This window comes from Cyprinodon variegatus, unplaced genomic scaffold (assembly GCF_000732505.1).
Source record: "Cyprinodon variegatus isolate N-32 unplaced genomic scaffold, C_variegatus-1.0 Scaffold561, whole genome shotgun sequence".
NCBI classification, from domain to species: domain Eukaryota; kingdom Metazoa; phylum Chordata; class Actinopteri; order Cyprinodontiformes; family Cyprinodontidae; genus Cyprinodon; species Cyprinodon variegatus.
The window spans coordinates 526,673-552,554 of record NW_015151014.1 but is presented as its reverse complement, the minus strand read 5'-3'; the positions used below and the strand labels follow the sequence as shown (position 1 = coordinate 552,554).

General features: G+C 36.5%; 1 protein-coding gene across 1 annotated transcript in view; it reads right to left on the bottom strand.

Moving 5' to 3' along the window:
- Window positions 1-2,090: 2,090 nt before the first annotated feature.
- LOC107095638 (PH domain leucine-rich repeat-containing protein phosphatase 2-like) overlaps window positions 2,091-25,882 on the bottom strand; it is a 28,894-nt gene continuing 5,102 nt past the window's right edge. Inside the window, exons 3-6 of the mRNA XM_015391809.1 lie at window positions 23,820-23,953; window positions 9,992-10,182; window positions 6,646-6,771; window positions 2,091-2,960 (exon numbers count right to left, since the gene is read on the bottom strand). Of these exons, the coding sequence (XP_015247295.1) occupies window positions 2,802-2,960; window positions 6,646-6,771; window positions 9,992-10,182; window positions 23,820-23,953 (610 nt within the window). The 3' untranslated portion in view covers window positions 2,091-2,801. The remainder of the gene's footprint in view (window positions 2,961-6,645; window positions 6,772-9,991; window positions 10,183-23,819; window positions 23,954-25,882) is intronic.

Genomic DNA, 25,882 nt, shown 5'->3' with positions numbered 1-25,882 from the left:
TCAACAAAATAAATTAATCTTTCATTTATTATTTTCTCCATAATTTTACTCAAACTTGATGTTAAAGCAATAGGTCTATAGTTTTCTGGTTTTGAGACATCTTTACCCGATTTCGGTATTGGAACCACTATAGCCTCTTTCTAACTTCTCGGCAGTATTCCATATTCTGGATGGATGGATTAGCATATGGAGGCTGTGAAGTAAGGGAAAAGGCAGCAGAACCGTTGAAAACAGTTAAAAAGCATTACTTATGCAGAAGCAGCGAAAAGTATTGAAGAAGAAATAACAGTTCAGAAAAGTCAAGAAGTGTCTTCTTGTCCGAGTCCTGGGCCCAGTCAAAGAACAATGGCAGGAATAGAAATCACAATGGATAATTTAATTTTATTCATTGCATATGTTATCAATTGTACTGACCAAGTGAAGCAGAAAACTGAAAAAATCAAGACTATAGTGAGAGGTGCTGAAAATTTTTTACCTGTGAAGGATTTATCTTTGGAGTTACACATATTTCACATATATGTAAAATAATGGAGAGAATGATTAATGAAAGATTGAGCTATTTTGTTGAGAAGAGGGGATATTTATCAAAATTTCAAAGCGGATTTAGAAAAGGTAGAAGCACTATGGATCCTATTCTTTGTTTAGAACATGGAATTAGAAAAGGGCGAGTTAATAATGAGAGTGTGGTGGCTGTTTTCTCTGATATAGAGAAAGCTTATGATATGATGTGGAAAGAAGTTTTTTTTAATTAAGTTGAAAAAAATGTGAATTAGTGGATCACTGTCTTATTGGATAAAAGATTTTTTTAAGAGACAGATCTATACAAGTAAGCATAGGACATCATTTATCAGAAAGGTTTTTTGTCGAAAATGGTGATTTCTTTTTTTTTTTTCTATTATGATTAATGATATGTTTGACTATTTGGAGAGTGGAATTGGTTTTTCTTTATTTGAAAAATGTAAATTTCATTGTTAAAAATATACAAGAGACAATTAACAATATAAAATATTAGTCTTTTAAATGGGGGTTCAAAATTTCTATAAACAAAAGAAAGATTTTATTTTTTACAAAGAAGAAAGTATCTGAAATGTTAAAATTGCAAATATATAATCATGAATTAGAAAGAGTAAAGGAATTTCAGTTATTAGGATAATGGTTGGATGAAAATTATCTTGGAAAATTCATATTCAAAACGTAGTGGATAAGTGTAAGAGAGTTTTAAATGTAATGAGGTATTTGGTGGGATTAAGTCAGGTGCAGAAAGGAAAGCAATGAAAGCAATATATACTGGTTTAATAAGGTCTGTATTTGATTATGGTATTATCACTTTTGGATCAGCATCAGATACACTACTCAAAAATTTTTATAATAATCATGATCAAGCCTTGAGGTTATGTACAGAAGCCGTCAGAACAACTGCAACATCAGCTTTACTAGTAGAAATGGGAGAGCTTCCACTTCAGTTCAGAAGATTACAGTTAAAGACATCTTATTGGTGTCATTTAAAGGGCCATAATGGAAATCATCTATGTTAAGGAATTTTAAAACCTAGTTGGGAAGAAGGAAAAAAAATAATTTTAATTATTTAGGTTGGAAGATAGAAAACTTTATAAAAGACTTTGATTTAGCTTAGAGAAATATCAGTCAAACTGTTCCTCTTTCACCAGATCGTCCGTCTATATTTCCTAATAGTGTTGTTTATTTTACTTTCTTGGAGAAAGGGAAAAAAGAAAACCTGTTAGATCCAATTTCAGTACAAATTTATTTAGAAAATAAGTACTATGGATATGTCCAAGTTTATATAGATGCTTAAAAAATTCAAATAGCAATAGTGGGGTGTCATTCATTGATCCAGAATTCAGTATTAAAAAATGTAAAAGAATTACTGATGGAGTATCAGTTTATGCAGGAGAGATGATGGGAATCATTTTGGCTTTAGGATGGACTGAGGAAGTTCGTCCTTTAAGACATATAATATGTTCTGATTGCATTTCATTATATTCAATAACAAAATAATCATTCTATCAATAGACCAGACCTTGTATTACAGATTTAACTTTTAATTTATAGAATTCAAGCAATGGGTTTAATAGTTATTTTTACATGGATACCATCACATATAGGAGTAAAAGGAAATTAGTTGGCAGATATGCAAATATGCAAAACAAGCTACAAGCTTTTTTCTAAGGTGGTATCTGTTAAAACTAAATCTAAACTATGTTGGTACTTCCAAAAAGGTTTAAGATGAACTGTGCTTAAATATATAGTACTTTGGTAAAACAATAATTATAATGGTTTCTCCACCTGGAATGTCTAAACATCTAATATAAAATTTATGGATATTACTTCCTGGTTTCCACTGGATGTGGAAGCGGCACATACATCCTATTCCTTGTATCATCACGCTACAGTAGTGTACTTGTAGGCTTTAAAGAGAATAAGTGTTTCTTTTGCCTGCTCTTATACAATCATATATTTTTTATCTGGATCAATCTATTTCTATGTTGTTGTTGTTTTTTTATTTAATGCTAATGATTCTTATGTTACTGTATGAACAGGATTACAAAAAAATAACAAATTACACATATTGTCTTTAACTTGTAAACTTGACAGGACCCACTTCGTTTCTCATCAACTACCGCTCTACTCTAATTGATGTAGAGTTGGAGCAGCAAGCAACAAAAACTAAATAGCCACCTATATCAGGAGCTGGCGCGTCTAGGACGCTTCAGAAACGTGCCATGTTGCACATGATGGATCCACTCTGGTTGACTATAAAAGCTGTGATGGTCGATGATTGGTTACCTGGGAAGGTTGAGTAGGCTTCCAGGTCCCTGCAACCTCATAAAGTTGTGCCGCAGGTTGAGGTGAGTGAGATCCTGACAGTAAAACAGATATTCAGGCACCGTTTCCAGGCTATAGCAGGACAGATCCACCAGGTTCACTGTCTGAGAGACCACCTGTGCACACAAATACATACACAATAAGAGAGATTGATATAGTGAAATTGTTAAACTAATCTCTGGCCTGTAATTGTCACCTCTTTGAGCTGACAATTAGTGCCCAGAATAAACCATGCTGTATTTCGTCATTTTCCGATAACATTAACTGTCGTTCTGCTGCTATTACGGACTCCAGTTAACTATTAATAGATCACTAAATTAATCGTATGGTGGTCAGAGGGCCCGATGGCGCCAGTGTATGGCAGCCTCGCTTCTTTCTGTCAGTGAGCCCCGGGGCAACTGGTCAAAAAAAGCACTATATAAATACAGGCCATTTACCATTTTTACTAAATTAGTTGATGATCAATTAAATAATCGACTAATAACGATTAATTGTTTCACCCCTGTTTTGTTTCATATTTCAAGATTTTTTTTTTTTTTTATGTATGCTGGTGAAGATTCTCTGTCATCCAGGTCATAGTCATTCCAATAAAATTAAAAAAATAAACCACTGGACTTTGTTTTCCTAGTTTGAAGACTTTTCGCTTCCCATCCGCAAAGCTTCCTCAATTCAAGGTGTCTGAAGTAGCATTGGGTTCCTGGCTTATAGAGTAACCAAACAATAGCCTTGTTGTGGCTAAGAAAACATGCACATTGAACAGAAACAGCAGGTCCACCCCTTTGTAATGGCAAGTTGTTGAGGTTGTTGTTGGCCTGCAAAACCATTTTTTGTCGTTAGGGTTGTTGTTGGCCTGGCTAATTAGGCGAGATGTTCTGGTCGCCTGCATGGTGATGAGGATTGAGATGATAGCGGGAAGTAATCAACTCTATCGCTGCGTTGTAGGTTTTTATAGAGCTGGAACCTGAGACCAACCCCTCTGTTTAAGGTTGGCTTTTCTCTCTTAACATAAATGGCTTCCTACACACCCATTTCAAACCACCTGTCTTCTTTGTGTAAAATGTGAACATTCTGATCCTCAAACGAATGTCCTTTGTCCTTAATTAAGGTGCAGGTGGACAGCAGGTTCTTGTCAGGAGGAGGTAGCCTGTCTGTGTTGAGCCATGCGTCTGGGGGTTTTGTCTTTGGGATGCACCAGCCTTTGTCTAAGGGCCTTGTTTGGTTTTAAATGCGCCGGGATTTTCTGTTTGGAGAAAATCCTCTTGAGTATTGCAGAGAGTTTTTCTATGTAACAACTGAAGTACTCATTAAATTACAGCAGAGTTGATATTTGGTTATTTGCTAAAATGTTAATTATTCTGAAATATTTCATAAAATCAAGCGTTACACAAGGTCTTTCTGCAGAAACTATATCCATAAGCAGTCATCCAAAGTACACTAAGTAGCACACCAAAAATGCAAAATTAGGTAAATAACACAATTAAATAACAAAGCCACAAAAATCATCAAAGTTTGGAAAAAGTTTACAGTATACATAATTTTCATTTCTAATCTTAGGATTTACATCAAAATATCAAAATTTACAACTAGGATGAAAAGTTACAGGGAATTATTTACATAAAAAATAAGCACAAAAAATATCTAACCTGATGACATAAAGGACAGAGCAAGTAAAAGATAGCAATACTAAATTTTACGAAAACTTTCAGACCAAGATACTTAAAACCAAATATCCTAAACATTCTTCTTAACACCCTTATGTGAAAGATTTCTTCTCATTTTAAATAAGCATTGGTCATAGCCTGAAGAGGCCAAAGAGCTAAATGCACTGAGTAAGGGAAAAACAAACAGTAGGGAGTTCCTAAGCAGAATAATTATCATATGAAATGTACTCCATGTGATTGGTATGAATTTTGCTTGAACAGGACAGAAGCCAAATATACTCAGTCTACGTAATTGAAACTCAAGCTCTCACATGTTATCTTTTTCCAAGGCTAAGAAGACGGGGGGCCTTAATCTGGAGCAAGGACAACATGATAAGTCTTGGTCACTGAAATAGCTGTATCACAGCTAATGCAACCCTGTGAATGTCTTTTTACACCCCGGCGTGATAAATAACAAACTAATATAAAGCAGGTGAAAGGTAAGTGACTCGTGTGATTACGCCTCGTGTGAAAAGTTGACTGTATCTTAATGTCCTCTGTTTTTGTGCCATAGTGGATTTATTTATTTTGTAGATTCTGATGCTCTGTTTAGTGATTGTACTACTTACTTTGTTTACTTCCCTTGTTTTAGCACCCCCCCCCCCCTCTCAGTAAGCTTGAGTATTTCCTTCTGTTTTATTCATTTTGATGACTTAATAAAACTTAGCACTATAGTTCAGCCCCCCCACAGCTGTTCCACATTATATTAATCAAACTCCCCTGTTCCTTGTCACAGTCGTCACCTCCCCTTTATTTATACTGCTGGTTTTCTCAAAGTCATCATTATCCTTCACATATCCCTGTGGTGGTGCTCCCTTATGATTATCTCCATGTTATCTGCAGTTTTGCTTCGGCTGTGTTCTTATTTTTTCATTAAATACTGACATGTTGTGATTCTACCTTACTCCTGCCTGTGTTTGGGTTATCTAGTACTAAAAAAACATAACACTGCCGTTTTAGAAACCAGTAAAAGAACAGGGTACTTATATCGCTTTTTCTAAAGAAGACAAAATACAAGACAATTTAATCAATAGTAACTTTACTAAAAACTCCAAAAAAAATCATCTTTAAAAATTATTAGAATAAGTTTATATAAAAACATGCAAATAATTAATTTCTTTGAGTAGTTTGTGAAAAAGAGTAAAACATGCAAAGCCATCTGGGAGTTAAGACTTTACATCTGTTTCTGTAAATCTCACAAAGATGTTTTTAAGGGACCTGTTTTCTGCTTTTTACTCAAACTCATATTCTAAAGAATCCTCCTGGGTGAGCATTGTGGAGACAAAAATGCACATATTGACTCTCACTAATGTGCACATACTGGCTTTATGATTTAGACAATTTATTCAGTGTTGCATAAAAACGTACCCAGAAAGCTTCCTTAGTCATGATTTGTTTGCTCCAAAAGCCTTTACTCTACATGCCTGCTTAAGTCCTGTGCACTAAGAGGCTTTTCTAACACAATATTTCATACCACAGGAGGTAGAGAGCAAGTCTGCTTCTACCATGAATCAGTAGCTAATTGCGTTTTTTTTTCCTGCTTTCTATTCCTTCTCTCATTTCTTTGCAAACTGCTTCCTGGCTCTGGCTCAGCTTAGATTCTTGTATCATTCAGCTCCAGAAAGGAACTGTAACTACATCACCCAGTAATTATTATATTACATGCAAAGAAAACTCAGTACCACAGAATTTTAAGGGAAACAGCTGCAAGCAGTTGGCATTTTTCTCTAAAAAAAAAAAGAAGAAAAAAACACATATACAGAACTGTATGGATTCTAAAATAGCATTTGCTGATGCATAGTGACTCACAAAGTAAAATGCTCTCCTGCTAGGAAAAGCAAAAAACAGATGTGTCCATATATTAATGTAAGCACAATCTAAGTAGACATGTGGGTATGACAAAAAAATAAAAAACCTAATTTGAAATGCAGTTAGATCTCTGGAAGACCCATTAGCCAGAACGCAGTGGCAGTTCCAATATCAAATCTTTAAAGTATGTAGAAACCCAGCAGGACCAGCTGGGAACCAACATTTGATTCTGGAAAGAAAACAGTTTTGGGAAAATTGTTTTTTGCAAAATCACTCTGTGTTCTTTGCTTACTTTTGATGCCTGTCGGTGCCATCGCTGGTAGTCGGCCAGTGTGTCGAAATTAACAAAGTAAGTTTGCTCTCGAGATCCGGCGGAGCTGAACATCAGACAGTGTTGCCTGCGCTTCACCTCCTCAACCTCGACACGATAAAAAGAGAAAGACATTAGCTTTAAATCACACATTCAGATCATACTTTTCTATTAAGCAAGCAATATTATGATAAGCTTTACATGGTAAAAGATGTCAGCTAGTCAGACTCTTAGAACGACTAGTCTGTAAGACTAATAAAAGAGTGAGTTCTGACCGGTGCTTTAAGTGGGCGAAAAATAAGTGCCGGTACTCCACTCAATACTACACAAATATGCGACAGAAAAACTGGTAATATTTTTATACAGATCTATTCAATGCAAATGAATTGCCTCTCTTGGACGATAAAGTATTTAAATTCTATCCCTTTCCATCTAAAATTCTGTTCTCTTTGTTAATTTGTCTCCACAATAGTTTAAACACTTGTGTGAACAAAGCGCTTCCACATCGATTAAAGTTTAAAAAGGCCCCATCAAGTTGCTAATCTGGCCAATTTAAAGTTATAACAGCCAACATTCCTGACATGGTAAAATTTTTTGTTCAGTTTTAACAGGTTTTGAGGGTTTAAATTAAATTAATTCCGACTAAAAGCATCAAATGGAAGCTTAATGACCCCGTCGGTCTTTGGTTGCACACAATCTGCTGAGGGAAAATGTATGAGTAAATCGGCAAATCTCTTGGCATGTCATAAGTTCGACCATTTTGTTTATCCACATCCATCATGAGTAAAATTCAATTAGATCAATGAAGCATTGTTTGTGCAGCCAGATGGGAAGTCTAATGGTCACAAAAGCCAATGAACAGAAACATAATTTACACCAAGGCAAAGGTCCAACGTTCCTAATAGATGGTCTTTGTTAATAAAAAGACTCCAGTGTGATGCATTTTTGAAGAAAGCTGCAGACGTTGGAGGATACTCTCAGGTGGTATAAGGAGAGCTTTCAGGATCTTCTAAACACACTCGTCATCTCTTTCCTCAACAGAGGAGAAATAATTGTGAACTCAGGCAGGAGAAGACCTGAGGAGGTTTAAAAGCTTCCTTTTATGGAGTACCAGAAGCAGAGGAGATCCAATCAAGATGCTCAAAGCTCTCAACATGCCTGTCACGGATGACTCGCAGCACACTGTTCATTGCTGCACAGGACTGAAACAACACCTGTGGAGTGTTTTGACAGAAAGTTTTGATCTTTTAAGTAGGTGTTATTATTTCAGCAGTTTAAAGGAAATGATAGAGCAATGATCAGATGGAGCACTTTCCCATTTACTTATACAAACGAGAAAAGTACATCTTATGTTCATCTTATATAAATATATATCTTATATATCTTATATATATATATATATATCTTATATATCTTATATATATATATATATAAGATATATAAGATATATATATATATATATATATAAGATATATATATATATATATGATGAATTTCGATATAAATATGAATTTTCCCTGATCATTATCATCATAAAACAAACATACCTGTGTTAATCAGTTTCAGTAGTTATAGTAAACTAATTATGCAGCTATAAAGTTACAAGCCTGGCCAGATGCAGGTTGATAAAAAAAAACTAAACTAATGCTTAACCCCTAGAACCCTACGGACCCACCGGTGGGTCCAGCTGCTACGTGACCTCGTAATTTTAACAAACCCCCAGTATTGATGTAAAAAACACATTTGGCACAGTTTGGTGACATTTTTGGATAAATGTGCCAAAATGGCCCCTCCGCCTAAGAAATTTCTTACTAATACCATTCTAAAATAAATATGATTCATCTGATTGAGTCCTAATTTGGTATATTTTTACACAACATTTAGATTTAAAAGTCTGTACTACTTTTTTGTGCTATAAATAATATTTTGGTAGTGTTTTGCAATGTTTATTTCAAAGAAAATTTTGGCGAGGTTCAAAAAATGCAAAATATTTTGTATTTTGTCCCTAATATTTCAGGCAGGGTCAAAGCTACAATGGTGCTGACACCAGAAAACCATTCTATGACATCTTACCTTTACAGACGTACCAAAAGTTTCTTCTTAAATCTAATAGCTGTGGGGCTATAAGTGATTTACTTTTGTGTGTTTTTGTCAGGCAGAAATTTATTTATACCCCTTGGGGTTTTAGGGGTTTCGTATTAACCTATAGACATTTGGCAGAGAAAGTAAAGGGAAAAGCAGTTGGGTGTTCTTATTACTGCCCCCTGCTGGACTGGAAGTGTAGTGCAATTTCACAGAGGAATTGATTGATTTCACAGTGGAGAAATGTACTCGCTACATCAGCTCAAATAGTCAAAAAGATAAGGTGCCAAAGGAAGAAAAAGGTGCATGGGGTATACACAGTATATACACTGCATCCACATATGGCAGCTTTTTTTCTTATACAGGGTTATTGCACACAGTGTTTACATGTGTATTTATATATATGGATTTTTATATTTAAATTTATATATATATAATTATTGCACTGGATGTCAAATGTACAGAAACAGGTTATTGCACAGGGTATCAAATAGTAATTGCACATTATACATTGTACAAGTTATTGCTGTTGCAGTGTTGCATTGTATAGTCTGGTTGCAGCAGGGATGAATGACCTGTGGTAGCTCTCCTTTTTACAAACAGGGTGTAAGTCTTTCACTAAAGAAGCCGCTCAGCTCCTCTACTGTCTGGTGGAGAGGGTGGAAAGTGTTGTCCATGATGGATGTAAGCTTGGAAAGCACCATCCTCTCAGCAACTTCCTCCACTGAGCAACTTTTAAGAGCAATTGGAAAAACACCCTGATGAAATTAAAATCCTGATGCTTTAAATCCAAAGACTTTCGATGGAAAAGGCGCCCTATACCTTTCTGGCAGAGAAATTACAGAGTTGGAGAATGTTGCAAGGATGGAATATGTCTATTTTTCCTTTTTTTTTTTTCTACAATCCGATTTGGGAAAAGAAAAACTAATGGATGGATGGGTTATGTCCTCCTGATGATTTACAATTGAAATAGTAATTTTGTCACCCTGTCCTCCACTTGGCTCACAAAACAAAATAAGAAGATTGAACTGACATCAAAATATTTGAACTAGTTTGCATTTAGGGTTTATAAAACCAGAAAATATTCATAATTATAGTGCTCAGGGGCAAAAGTAACTTTCAATAGCAATACAAGCTAACAAGGAGGTTATTCTTTTTTAAGTATTTAAACATGTTAGCATTGATCATAACCGTTATACTGTGGAGAATGACATTTTGACAAATTCAGGATATGAAAGGTCATTACCTTTCCACCCACCAGGGGTAGAATGTGCATCTTCCCCGCCAGACTATCTTTCACTGAGGCCACTATTAAACACGTGCCGCAGAGGATAACCTGTCGCTCTGCCCACTTGTGTAGCTGTGTCTTGCCCTTTCTGACGTTGAACACACCCTTCAACATGGTCCGCTCCTGATGATCTGCATTCACTGGCCTCTCTGTAAGGAAAAGAGCCACACACAGAGATTAATATGGGCCTACAGGCATTTCTCTAATGTATAAGTCCCCTTAACTCTGTTCTGAATTAAGGGGTCAGTTCAGAAATGGAGACTGCTAATTATTGGCCAGTGTTCAGGCTCTACAGAGATTAGATGCTTCCAGAAAATGAAGTCATATAGAAGGTCATAAATCAGTCTGATATCACCTGATTATTAGAGGTTTCACTGTTCCAGTAAGCAGTCTGACATCACTACTCAGGATGGAAACAGCTCCTTTATTTTCTATTGGATACATCGATGAACTAAAGATGCTTTTCACAAAAAAACATGCAGAATATATTCTTAAGCTACTATGATAAAACTATGAAACTTTCCTTTTATTATTATCCATACTATCACACTATATTAGATGTATGGTAAGATGAGTCAGCATTGTCACATTCAATGTCAGTCTGTCCATTTTAATTGTGCCTTCTTGCACATTGGGCAGCCCTGAGTGGCAACCATTGCAGAAAATGTCAGACTGCAGAGCTGCTGTCGCTGCCAGCTTTCAAGAACAGTCAGGGAAGAAACAAGCCAATTAAGCTGCTTTTTTTATTCCCCTTAAACTGACTAAACCTTCCTCCCACTTAGATGATTTTATTGGAAAATGTGCTGTCCAACTTATTTTTTATCTCCATCTTACTTTCTTTTTGAAAGAGCATCCAAATGAAAAGAAAATATAATGTCCTTTAGTCATTGCTCAACAAATTCAGCATATTTGCTTTTATGAAATTGCAGACTACATGCTGATCATCAGAATGTGCAAAATAATGGGAGGACAATGTCCAAGTGTTATTACTTTCCTGGAACAATGTGATTCATCAAACCTAAAACTGGGGAGAGACTTTATTAAGATGAAGCAATGGCAGAAGCAGAAACGGACATCACGTCATCTTTTAGGAACATCTGTAAGTGACACTGCTTTCAGAGATTAAAACAATGAGTGACCTGCTGCGACAGCTGGAATACTCCTGCCGGGAGTTACTCTACCATGTTGGTGCGCCTCCAAGTCATCTTAATAGGCAAAGATTCTGTGTCTTGTTAGTGTTTCACATGAGAAACGTGATATGATCCTTGCTTTTCTCTTATGTCTACACATTCTGTTTTTATAGCAATCAGAACAGCCAAACAAAAAAATCCTTTGCATCTAAAGTAAGGTAGATTAGACCTGGGATTTCTGGGCTGTAGATACACCGACATCAAGTCTGTAATGTATTTTGCAGTATTGAAACAGCAGGTGGATTTTTCACAGAATAAAAAACGAGATGTTTAGCTCCAGATCGGTTTGAATAGAAACCATCTTTCTTGAAAAGGTGTCTGTAATCCCCCAATAATTTTGAAACTATTGATAAAGCTCAGAGTTAACGTAGCACAAACTTTGTGCAAGTATTTATTGATCATAATAAGTCTCAATAGTCTCATTTCTGCAGAAAAACGGTCCAGGGAGACATCTCTTGATATTCAGACCTCCAAGTTCATTAATCAGAAAAATAAAATCCTTCTTAAATTGCTCAGATTTTTTGTCCGCCATGTCCCAACAGTCTATGATGGGACTCTGAAGACTTGGGGGTTCTTCTGCGATGGCAGTAATATTCTCTTAGATATCAGACACCACATTACTGGTGCAAATAATGACTTCTGTGTTTTGTTTTGTTTTTGTTGTTGCAAATATCTTATTCTGAGGGGGAAAAGGGTGCCTTTTTCTGTAAATCTGGCCAATCTAATTTACCTAATTGCCTCCCAGTGAGTCATTCTCCTTTTCTGTCTTGGTACTGCTCCTAAAGCCTGCCGTTTGTTATCAGTGTTCTGTTCACCGGCTGAGATGTGGAGCTGTGTGTCACTTTGTGGGATAACTGAATCATCAGTGTGCCCCATATTAGCCTCCAAAATCCCTTGGCTGTCTCCATTTGGGATCACGGGCAGAGTTGTATTATTGTTCTACCCAGTATTGACCTCCACATTCACTACTAGTCAATGGATTCTCATTTCCAGAACAGCAATTTTTTGTAAATCTTTGTGAAAATTCTCGGTGGTAATGAGAGGCATCCTGTGCTTTCTAACTGGTGCTGATGTGCCCTACCTTGGGTTTTGATTTTAAAAAGCATGGCAAAATCCTTTAGAAAGTAGTAAAAATAATGGTAACCATTGTGAGTTCCTAGTATGAAAAAGACCAAGTCCAGTTTTGTCGCAGTTTGGTTAAGAGATAAAAATGTAAGTGTAAAGGAAAACGAGCAAGCAGAGAGCAGAGAAGAAAAGTGCATGAACAGACAGAGAGACAGAAGTACTTCGCCTTAGAAAATATAAGGTGGCTGGATAAAGCAGTAGTTCATCAGGGACAGGAAAGCTAATTAGAATCAGTGGAAATATAAAGACAAATAAAAATCCAGACCTAAACCCAATGACAAACTTGTGGTATCAGAAGAAAATTGAGGTTCACAGATGCTGACTGTCCAGTCTAAATCAGGCTTGAAGCCATCTGTGACATACGACTCAGCAAACCTGGTAAAGACATATCCCAAGAGATGTGGTGGTTCTACAGAGCATTGACTCAACAGGCCTGAATGCATTTGCACACAACTCTTTAAGAGGCTTTTATTTGTGAAGAATGTGGAAAAATGTAACCTTTACCTTACTACAAAACACCAACAAAAACACCAACAAAACACACTTTCATTTCTTAGTGTGATGGGACAGAGAGAAAAATATGCTTTTCAAGGAAATTCACTTTCACTTCTCCATTTGTCAGGTCCAATACAACTACCTGTGTGAAAACCAGAGGCCTACTTACAAAACACCAACGCAAAAGTCCAAGCCTTCATAGGCCAACTTGTAAAGCAAACACACATGCAATCCCTCACTGTCAACAGGGTTATTAGTTGCTAGGGAAACATGCTTCTCACAAAATCAAAGTCCAATCTGAGCTACCATACCATCTCTTGCTATTCAGATAGCAAGCCAGATCTATTGCATCCAGCAGAAGATAAATAATGTTAACCATTCCAAAGGAATTCGGTGACACGTTCATATCACGTTGTTTAAAGCTTTTACCTCAAGATACAATGCTGCCTCCATCAAACTAATGATCAATTGGTGTCAAACTCCCTTTAAGAAGAGGCTGTTAAAAACCCAGGGACGGGGTTATTAGTCATATGTGCCACGTCTTATCTTTTCCTTCAAGTGTGTCTGTGGCCTTCACCCAGAGAAATCTAGGACATTACACTTTGCATGACATGTCAGACTAGAAACATGGCCACAGAGAGGTGAATTCTGCTCCCTAGAGAAAAAAGAAAAAAGAAAAAAAAAAAAAAAAAAACAGAGAAACAGCAGTTAAAAGGGAGGAAGGAGTTGAGGGAAAAGGACATAGTGGCGATATAAAAAGTGAATGTAAAATTGGAGAACTTCAAACTAAAATTGATTCCAAAAATTAAACCCTACCTAATTGGCTTAGCAAAATGTTCAATACAACATATTGTATGGTTCAAGTAAAATAAATATAATTTTATATGAAGACTATAGGCTGTATATGGGGAAATGTGGTTGGAGCAGTGTGCTTGTGCTCAGAGAAGATTGCAAGTATCCGTTTCGATCCCCACAGCCTGCACTCTGGGTTCCTGAGCAAAACCCTTAAGGGTGTAGTAGGAGATCTTTTCTGACGCATTTTTTTTTTTTACCATGTGGCTTGAAGATCTTCCCACAGCCGTGGAGAAAGCAGCAAAATAGAAGGTCTGGAAACGAAATGAAAAAAAAAAGGTCCCTGCTACAGTGTGAAATCCTCCACCAATCACAAAACACGGTCTGTGGTCCACTATTGGTTCCTGACACGTCAATCAGGGTCGTCTGCTTCTCCCTCCCCCCTGTGTGCATACCCTGACACATGAACGAATCAACCCCCCAATGTTCGTGCAGGCGCGAGGACCAGAGACGTCAAGTGAACTCAGTCACATTACCTATTTCTAAGCTATGGTCGGTATGCGAGTTACTCTTTAGTAGCTCTGTACGGTACAAATTGTGATTCCTGTGTGTTTTTTGTTAGTCATGACATACAAAACCCAGCTCGACACCTTCAAAGCAAGGACTATTTAAGCCCCCTCCACCTCCAACCCTGTCCGCCATTCTGGCATCACTCTCCGGCTGTGATAAGTAAGTACCGTATGCTCAAATAAACATGGCTCCATTACTCCCCCGGTGCCGCACAATGGCAGCGCACTGCTCCCCAAGGGGATTGGTCAAAATATAGAGAAAGAATTTCCCCATTGTGGTACAACAAAGGGATTTACATTTACAGTATACTTACAGTATAAAAGTAAAGATAATGGTAAAAAATATATGTTCTTACATTTTTGCCGAACTAGCTCATTAAGAGTAGTATGCATTATTGTTGAGCTAAGAAACATCTTTTCGACTTTGTGTGTTCAGTTTTTAATATATTTGACCTAAAAATTACTCTTGTTAAAGGAAAGCTCTGTGTCTGCACCATGGAGCTTTCTCTTTCCGGTTTCGTTTCCCTGAAATGAGATCCGCCGGCACAAACGCTTAAAATAACACTTCATAACATATATCTATTAAATAACCATGTGACATGACAACAGATTTTGATAGAAATTGTAATTTTACTCAGATTAGAGAAGTTGCTTTGAGTTACAGAAGGCAGCTGCTTATTAACCGAGCTAACTTCTCCTGAGGCAGCCCCGATAAACAGTTAGAGAAGCATTTTATACATCTCCAGTATGTCAATCATCATATCATTACATCATAGACCTTTGCAGATGGAGGAGACATCCATGGCTCCAGCCATTTGTTCTTAGCTGAAGGACACCGCTCTCATTCCATTCCCAATATCCGGACAGAGGAACTTTCCTAATTAGATAAACTACTGGGGAAAACATTGGTCCAGACAACAGGCAGGTAATATTAAGGTGTAATGCACTCACACATCATCAATGATAATTATCCTAACTTTATGCAGAGTTGTAATTTTGCTAACATAAATTGTCGGTATTTTAATAACAGCTTGGATTTTATATTCTTTCTCTTCATACAGAAAGAAATATGAGACTAGTTTACTCAGTAGTACTTAAATATTTAGTTATTCTTAAGCTATATAAAATCGTAACATGAATATTTCCCTATTACAAAGTACAACGCTGTGACTATGAAGGTTAAATATACTTATTGCACCATCAAAGTAATAAAAATGAAGTCATGAACTTTAAAACCATAAAACATTTCATGTTAAACATACATTGGAAATAAAAAGTGCACATGCCTCTACAAATCTTTACAAAAGGAATGCAAGGTGTGGCAGGGACACGGAGATGGGGCACACCACTAATGTAGTGCTCGATGCAACCGCCATGAGATCGAGTTCAAAGAAAATAATTACATGTGTTTAAATACACTGGTTGCATATATCTATCATGACTTGATAATATTTTACTTCTCTTTCTTAAAAGTTCTATAAATCTCAGATTGTGACATGTTTAGATTTTGTGAACATGTCTTGTTCCCCGCCTCAATTACTTTACCTAGTAGACTTACTGTCAGATCTACTTTTGAATTCTGGCTTGACTTCTCCAAATCATCCATTTTCTTATGGTGTGCCCATTCTTTTTTAAGATATGGTGTGACTCAAAATGATACTAGAACATAAAATATATTCTCATCTTTAGGTTTCCAGGAAATATCTTAAGATTTTGGGTAAAAAAAAAAAAAAATACAGTTTTTTTTTTTATTATTGTCAACATCTGATGATTTAAAAATATGATAGACAGAAAATAACTCAGTTTCATCTATGAAAAAATCATACACAGCATGATATTTTCACTTTCTGTTTCAATGAGAGCATAGCGTTTCTGTTGTGACACGCTGGGTTGTTTGGTTTGTTTGCAACAAAAATCCCTGCAGCTACTTCAGAGTTTTTGTGAGCCTCTTAGCACCTTCACAGAACAATCTTAGGTGAAATCTTAATTTTTATAATGTCCCTTTTCTAGAATATGTATTGTTTTTATTATCTCTTGTGAGACACTGCAAGTATAAAGTTGGGAAATTTCCCTTATTAAACCTTTTGAACAAGATTCGAACAATTTTAACCTTTGTAACCTCTTGCATGGATTTTCATTTCAGTCTGACCAGATTCCATTTACATGACGGCAGGTGTGAACTTCAGAAAACTAAATGCAAAAACCTTAATCAAAAGGTGGTACAGCAAGATACTAGTTCAAGGATTTTTACATTCATACAATTTCATTTTTAAAATTTCATTTTTTTTTTTTTTACAATTTTCCATTTTTAAAATTTGTTATACATCAAAAAAATATTTTAAAAACTTTTTAGATCCACTGTAAGCATTCATTTTAAACATCCTCACAACAAAGACCCCAAACTAAACAAAATGCAAACATTTTTAAACTGATAAGTTTGTGCTATTCTGTAATTGAATGGCACCAGTTTTATCAGTTCAAGGCTTCAGTCTGTCATTTAGGTAAAAGGGGCCTCAGTTTTTCTAGACTCATTTTTTATTCCTATATTGGATTACTTTAAGGGATTTCTCAAGCACTTGGATGAATACAGTACTCTCTGTTTCCCAGAGCCGTTTTGTCTTACCCAAGATTGCATTAGCATGCAGTAGGGGGTCGGTGGAGGCGGAAACACAGTCTGATTTGAGAAGAGAAAGCTCTTTTCGGCAGAAAACTCTGCTTCTAATCACAGCACAGATGCCTCCTGTCTGCAGTTTTCAAACACCTATATTTAACAAATAAACAAACATATAAACTTACTGTGTAAAATCTAACTCTTAGCATGCCGACCTTACTGATTTTGAATACAGATATGAAAACAGAGGACATTTGTGTTGTGGCTTCTTTGTAGCAGCAATAAAACATGAAACCTGAAGGTTGGGAATTGGTGCCAAATGAAAAATAGATGGCAGGTCCAGAAGTGGTAGGAGGGAATCCTTCGGAGAAATAAATTCGATCAGAGAGACAGAACATTATGAGGGTGCTGGCAGGAAACCACAGAGAGCCTGCTCTCTGCAAAGCTTCCCTGCCCAGGGCAATCCCACAGGAGAGATCGAAACAGATCATTTTTATCCCAAACTCTTATAATCCTCTGTGTTTCTTTTACTTACAGATAGAATTTTGGCTCAAATGTTTTAGGTATGTTCTTGCCTCGACACACCTGATCTAAAAATGGTGACCAATAGCTGCTGAGGAGGTACTGTAATAAATTCATTCAGGCGTTAAAGGGGAACTTCGTTTTTTTTTTACATTGGGCCCTTGATTTTACATTATTACATCATGTTCTACTCACCCATATACGTTTTGTGTCATTTGGAGACATTCTGAAGATATTCCCTTAGATTATATCCAAGTATCGTCTTTCTATGGGCAACGACTTGAAGGCAGAAACTAAACTGTTCATAATTTATTCTTTATGGTACGCCAGCATTCATAACATGTAGGCGAATTACTGTCCCTCAGACATCCGCGGTTATATTTTTTATATTTGTATCTTTTAAAAACAACGCGGCGCGTGTATGACATCATCCGCGCATGCGTACTGAAGTCGTAAAAGGAAGCCCGGGCCACAGGCGGCTACTCTACCCCTTCTATTCGTTCGGCTAGCTAATCTGAATCGTTCAATTCCATTTCGAGAGTGAGATCATCTGTGGTAGAAGCACTAGACATCTTCCAGGCATGTGAGTAAAACTAGCTGAAGTTCAGAGGACAGAGTGAATGAATGGTAGTCAGCGTGCCGATGACGTCATACACACGCCACTTTGTTTTTAAAACACATAGATATAAAAATTATAACCGCGGATGTCTGGGGGACAGTGATTCGCCTACATGTTATGAATGCTGGCGTACCATAAAGAATAAATTATGAACGGTTCAGTTTGTGCCTTCAAGTCGTTCGCCCATAGGAAGACGTTACTTGGATATAATGATGGAATATCTTCAGAACAGCTCCAAATGACACAAAACTTATATGTGTGAGTATAACATGATGTAATAATGTAAAATCAAGGGCCCAATGTAAAAAAACGGCGTTCCCCTTTAAGCAGACAGGTCTAAAACATGTAAGACAGTGGGTCCTAAGGACCATAACTTAATAGATCCCTGTTCTGAATATGAGCAGATAGAGAGGGGAAAAAAAGTGGGACTTATAAGTCCCTTTCAGGACATGATTTCTAGAAGTTTTGATCTACCTCTTTCAAAGAAATTACAAACTTTCACTGCTTAGAACATCGAAAAGCTTTAAAAATAAACCCAGCTGAATTTCATATGCTTATAAGGTCATCTCACTCTGTTTTCAGATGATGTATTCCCCTCTGCTCTATTTCTGACTTCAGACCTCATGATCTCCATGCAGCAGCTTTGTGTCTACAGATCTGAGAAATCCCTCAGAAAGAGGGGCAATATGGCCTGGAGGACGGGTGCCAGAACTTACAGCTGGCTTCATCTGATCCGCAGCTGCAGGAGCTGACAAACAGGACCACCGGAACTCTGGTTGTTTTCATTAGGAGTGTTCTCATTAAGTCACAATCCTGAAATGTTTACTCCCGCGTTTGTTTGTTTTAATTTTATCTGTGCAGCAGGACAACAGGGTGTGTGGGTATTTATGTGTCAGAGGGGCTTCCTAGATAAACAGGAGATAATGGGGAAGCTCTCTAGGTAACCCGTTCTGAAATTTGAAGCATCACAGTAGGAGAGAAAATAAGACTGAAAAATAATGTTGTCATAAATAAAAAAAAAAAAAAGACATGTGTGCTCAGATTATAAACAAAAAAAAGATTTCATAAAGGCATTGTAAAGAGAGGATGGCCTGATCTAGGGGTTTAGCCACTAATCCTCCTTTCTTTTATTCCGTCTGTATTCTTACATTTTCCACTGATTTTTAAAGGCTGCAACTTTTCTATGAGGTAACAATATGTAACCATTCATCTATCAATGTTCTCCCGCTCATTCTGTCAGGGTCACGGTGCCTATCTCTGCCAATCTATGGGTGAGAGGTGGGGTACACCCTGGACATATCGCCAGTCTGTCGCAGGGCAACACAGAGACATACAGCAATGCATGAAAGAATACACCTAAGGATAATCTAGAAGAGCTCAACTTTACACAATTGACCTAACAGTCATGTTTTTGGACTGTGTGAGGAAGCCGGAGTACCAGGAGAACACGGGAAGAGCATGGAAACTGGAAAGACTCCAAGCCGGGAATCGAACCTAGAACTTTCTTACTGCAAGGCAACAGTGCTACAAACTGCAGCACTGTTCATCCCCAGTATGTAACCGATGCTCTATATTACACAGGCTTCACCCTTTATAGTGCAAGTTACTGTTTTTGATCAGTTGCATTATCCCTTACAAACAGAGTGGACTCAGCAAGGATGCTTCTACATGGTAGTTAACGTCATTTTGGCCAATTAGATGAGCCATTGGATGATATGTTACATACTGTTAATTAAGTTAGAAAAAAGTTAACAAGTTTGGTTAAAAAGTTAAAAGCTAATTAAGTTGGTAAGTTAAAAAGTAAAACATGTAACAAAGTGTTCCTTTCATCTCTGAGAGTTCTTCACGAATTTCTAATTAAAGCGTATTCGTTATTTTAAGATATTAGGGCAAGTGACCGTTTGTTTTTATTACATTGATCTTGATCTTTACTATAAAATATAAACATTTTTAAATGCTACAAAGGTAATAAAGTCTTGTCCTGTCCTCCAATAGCACTCTTAGCTTGAAATTTTGAATTTCAAAGTATTTCACTGAGGACCCTATAAAGGGTTAAGCCTAACATGAGTGGGTTAAAGGCAGACAAGTAGGTTTTCTAAGGAATATGCTTCACTGGCTCCGTCATGGCCACAAACACAAAGCATCTGCTCACACAGAACAACTTTAGAGCCAGTATTCAGCATAATAACACACTGAGAAATGGGTAAAATAACCTCTGGTCATAACAGAGGTTGTGATCGAAAAATACACTGCTTTGAATAACACGGAGATAAAGCATAGATTGTGACAGTATAGAAAAGCAGGAAGATAGAAACAAAAGGTCTAACATCAGTAGCTGGATCAATCGATGATGATCTGGAATACGGAAAAATGTATTATAACAGTTTCAATCATTACTTTGGAGCTATGCATATGGGGATAACTTCAAAGTTACTTGGTGATTAAGTAGTTAGTAGCCAATATTAGTGAATCTATATAGTGTTATATTTAGATCATAAATATTTTAAGGCCTATTTATGAACAAACAAGTAGATTAGTTGTAATGGAGAGGAGTTTCATTGTATATTAATTGATGTAAATCTAATTTGTCATACTGGGTCAACAGTTTACTGTAATACTTATGTAATTAAAGTTAAAAACACAGATGCTTTTAAATGTTTTTTCAAAAAGGTTATACTGACAAATCAAGCATTTTCCCATTTTCTTTTATTTAATTTTAAATGGAAATCTAGTAGAAGCCCACCATACATTAAAAAATATATTTTTTTTGATTGTGTGCAGCCTGGCCGCCTTAAAATATGATGTAAAGGATAAACAGCATTACTTTCAGATGTTAAAACATTGACCTTTGTAGGCCGCCGCGGCTTACAGCCAGAAGTTCCTCTGCTGTGGTTGAGGATCTAAGTTCATTAAGTCAATTGGCCTTGGCAATATTTCCCTTAGTTATTTCAAAGATGTTCACACTATCAGAGAAGCTCCTTTCTTTTTTTGCCTGCATATTCTCCCCATAGCCATCATATCTGCCATGAGCGCACTGATAAACAAAATGCTAACATGCAAGTAAAGAGTGCAATTCTTCATTGCTGCTAGAAAATTGTAAAATCATAACTGGCTTGACATTAATAACTGTACACAAGACCAAAAAAGCATTCGATCAAATGATACCTCTGCTAATGCTTGATAATTTTGTCAAAATAAATTTAAAAAATGACTATATACACAATCTGAGCATGAAAGCTTATGAGAACTCACAAATTTGTGCTTGCATATGGCAAAAATGACAAGCAAACTACAAATTGTAGTTTGCTTGTAGTGAATTCACAGTGATGACAACAGGATTAGTTTCAGAAATGTGTAAAGCCATGGAGATGAGGTAGGAATATTAGGGAACAAACAGTGTGAATTATACATAAATATAGCAAACTACAAATTATATTGAAGTATAATATTTCTCCTCTACTCAGCTGGGCATTAAGTGTCTGAATCCAGTTGCATGCATAATCCTTGAAGTTTTTCCCATGAGATAAAAAAATACAGACAAAGAGTCTCCAAGGGGGGTCTCACTTAACTTGGACCAATGTGGCCCCACAGTAGCCAAATGTGACCAGTTCTCATATTGGCAGGAGGAAAATAACAGGAAGCTGCTAGTTGCATGAGAGCCAAGGAGGATGGGCATAATAAACTGAATCAGCTCAAGAGAAAAAAAATCGACTTTGTTATTGCTTGAATAATTACTTCAATATAGTTATTTTTTACCGAATTAAAATGAAATTATAAGAATTACAGGAAGCTGCCTTTTTATCAAAAACATATATTTTTTAAATAGAAATTAACAGCTGTACCTGCAAAATATTCAGTATAGAGTTAAAGGAAACAGATGATGTGTAATGTCTACTAAACTAGCTTTAAGGTTTTTTCGGCTATTCCATGTCAAATTTTCTTCACCATGCCCTTTAATAACTCGTTACATTGATAATGTCTCTAAATACACATATAAAGTAAATACATGCAGTAAATTAGTATGACCTCAATCAATATAAAAGTTTAATGAATTATATTAAATAGGTTGTTTTTGTACTGGTCGTTCTGTCTTTCAACGCAATGGTTTGACTTCTTTCGAAGGTTTTGTGTGTAAGTTTATAGTCATCATATGTATTCACATTAAAAAATTTCCCTTTTGCTTATTACATTCTAACAGGTTTTACCAGATTATGTTATTTTGCATTTCTGGTTTTGCCAGGTCAGCTTGTTTCTCTGTGCTGATATAAGTGGGTGTTTTCCATATCAGTACAATATTTTACATTTAACTTTCTAGGGTGTATTCACTCCAGAAAAGTCCTTTGTTCTGGACCAAAAGCGGACCCTGGTATTTGGGTTTGGATCAGTTGGTGTTCAAATTTTACTGTTTGCAAGTGTACAAAAACTCACAACAAAGTCTTACGTTGCTGACATTGTAGAGTTGTTCAATTGGTTAGGGATGGTCATTAAAGGCATTAAAAAAAATCTACTGAATGTATAATTACTGTCTTGTCAAATCCTAAGAAATTATGAACCATTTGCATCATCTAAATAAGTGTTCCTCCTAATTGTCAATCATTCTGATATGTTTACGTAAGGCCGTACTACATGCTCGTCCCTAAGTAGCTATCTTTTTCTGCACATGCGCACTTTCAGGTCTATATATGTGTGTTGAGCTACGGTTTCAGCCCAGTCATGGAAGCTCACCTTTCCTACTGGGGTCTGTAACCCCACAGATGAATGTATCAATGAAACAAGGTGGAAATAATTCACACGGATTATTGTAAACACTTAAATGTGCTTAACAGGGTCCAGTTTAGTAAAACCCACATAATCACAAGGGTTAAAAAGTAGATCAGTGCATCCCCAGTGCATGTAAAAAAAAAAAGCGAAAGACAGCTGGGTGCAGGGTTCTAAAGGGACACAAATATAACAAACAATCTGTACATATAGATTTGGAAATGTATTCCTGAATTATATGTTTTTTTTTACTTTAAATGGTTAATATTAGTGAAAAACGGAAGAGGCATCAATGCCTCAGTCGGGTTATTGAAGATCCCCAAAAAAATTCCACTAAAGTATAGGAAATATCTAAACAAAATGATAAAACCAAAACATGACAATTTTTCCCATATTAGAGCTTATAAATAATTGGACTTCTTTCCCGGAGTCTTGGCTTTTTCTTCTAAATCAATTAGCCTACAGCTATTAACCACCAATTGCCCCACAGCTGTTTAACATAATTTAGTATGAATTAACTCTCTCCCTGAAGCCCCTTTTGGGAACAAAATAGTTCTATGAAATGATCCATAAACCTGAAATATCACAGCCAGCAATAAGCAAAATGTCCTTGTTTTAATATGATCGGCCAATAGAACAAACTGAAGATGTCATTAATAATACTGCCTTTTATTTGTTTTGGCTACCAAACATATTTATCTGACTCTCCACATCACTCACCAACACATTTATTTCTGCCTCAGCTAAATTGCACTTTTTTCACTCTCTTGGCTATGGTTGCTGTGGTAACCACTAAATAACATTGATGAGCTGGCTCATTGAAAGACATTCATGCGGTGCTTTCGATGGTCCATTTATGGTTGAATGTGACTGAAGAGGATCATTAGGTAAAGTTTTGATGTACGACTGTGATCTAAAAAGGAAAATTTATACTTATATATTTTGGAATATATTTTTTTTGTTAGGCGTTCTTCATTTTCAGGTGTTTTCAGGTTTGACATACATACACTTGTGGTATGATTCTACGCAATGTTATAAATGAGACTCCAAATCTTAGAGAAGACCAAAGGATATAAAGAAAGTGTATTTCTGCCTGAGAACTCACCGCTGTAGAAACGAATCATGCAGCTGAGGTCCGAGTTGGCCGCTTCATGCTGCACTCGCACTGGGTCGGTATAACCCATTGTCGTCAGGTAGTCATAAACCATCTGGAGGGGACGCTCAAGGGGGTCCAGCCTCCTGTAGGACAAATAATGCAGCAGTGTTTGTGGAGTCACAACAATAGAAACAACATCTAAAGGAGAAACTGACTACATATTTTAAAAACAAAACTCACTCAACGGTCTCCCTGGACTTTATTAAAAATAATAGTAATGAAACTTTATTGATCTCACAATGCAGATATTCCCTTCTGCATCTTAACCCATCTCCGTGGGGAGCAGTAGGCAGCCAGTGTGCGGTGCAATCAGGGGGTTAAGGGTCTTGCTCGGGGACCCAGAGTGTAGGCTGTGGGGATCGAACCGGGTACTTGCAATCTTTTAAGAGGTTCTCTTATCCATGACTGTGGAGTTACCAATACTTATTCAGAGAGATTGTTTTTGCCAAGGTGAAAGCTGTAATGGAGCGATACCGCAGGTCAATCATCCCTGCTGTAAGCAGATTATACAATGCGACACTAAAACGGCAGTAACTTGTGAAATGTATAACGTGCAATTACTATTTGATACCCTGTGCAATGTCCTCTTTCTCTATATTTGTCACCCAGTGCAATAACTATATATATATATATATATAAAAATCCATCTATATAAATACCCATGTAAACACCCTGTGCAATAACCCTGTATAATGATCCTACTATAAAATAAATGTGGACACACTCTATATACTGTATATATCCCATGCACCTTTCTTCTCCTTTGACTATCTGAGCTAATGTAACGAGTACATTTTTTCCACAGTGAGATAACTGATTGACTCAATAAAGTCAATCAATCAATCAATCAATAATGGGTGTGAGAGTAACATAACCACTGTTGACTTGGAACCCTGGAGTTAACTTAAAAAATTTGACTTTATTGTTCAATTAATTAGTTTTAATAAGAGCAACCCCTTTGTATTATCACACGAGATTGTATTAGTTTGCTTCAATGGATACATACATTTACTGCACCTTTGCAATATTTAACCCTAAAAAACAATGGCTGCTGCTTTTTATTGAAATTTTATAATGGTGAACCAACTCAAAGTATTGCATGATTCTAAATTTAAAGTAAAATATATATACTTTTCTCCAGCTAAAAAAACATGCTTAACATAGTATATCAAGTCAATACATTAGTAGAAGAATCTGTTCCAACCAAACAGCCATGTGTCTCTGCGGGGGTATGTCTTTACATATTTAACACATCTGTAGACTCAATTTCTCAACCATCAACTTTTTGCAATGTGGCAATACTGTGTGCAGGGTTTTACAGGCTTTATATGAGGACAATGACACCTGATAAAAGCAACATTCTCCATGTTCACTGTGCCCCCAAATGCCTTGGGGCAAACTTCAAACAAATTTACTCATGCCTTTTTACTATACCAACAAAAGTTCCATAAAAGTTTAAAAACAATCCACTGGACTTGGTTTCCAAGGTTTGAATGTCTTCAAACCTTGGAAACCGAATCCAGTGGATTGTTTTTAAACTTTTGCGGAATAACTATGACCTGGATGACTGAGAATCTTCATCAGCATACCTACCTACAAAAATGTTCTTCATTGAACTCATCCATAGTCAGATTTCTAGATTATATAACTAACAGAAATACTGTTCATAGATATTGCCAAAAGAACTTCTCTAATCAAAGCTCTCTTTTTCCTTTCTGTCAGTTTAAGTAGAAGACCATGTCTGTGAATGTGTGCAGTTATGCCACAGTCCTCCCATGTTCAGATGATGGATTAAACAGAGTTTGACACAAGTGTTTCAAGGGTTAAGGCTCAGTTTATATGTAGGTTAAAGAAAGGTATGTCAGCATTTTCGTTATGTCCGTAAAGTAAGTTTTTCCGAGTTGTTGATTTTTTTCCCCAGGTCTATAAATGTTTGCCTTATCAGCAGCGAGCTCATAAATGCATAAAAAAGTTTTTTTTTTTTTATTCATGACTGGATGAGCTGCGAGAGC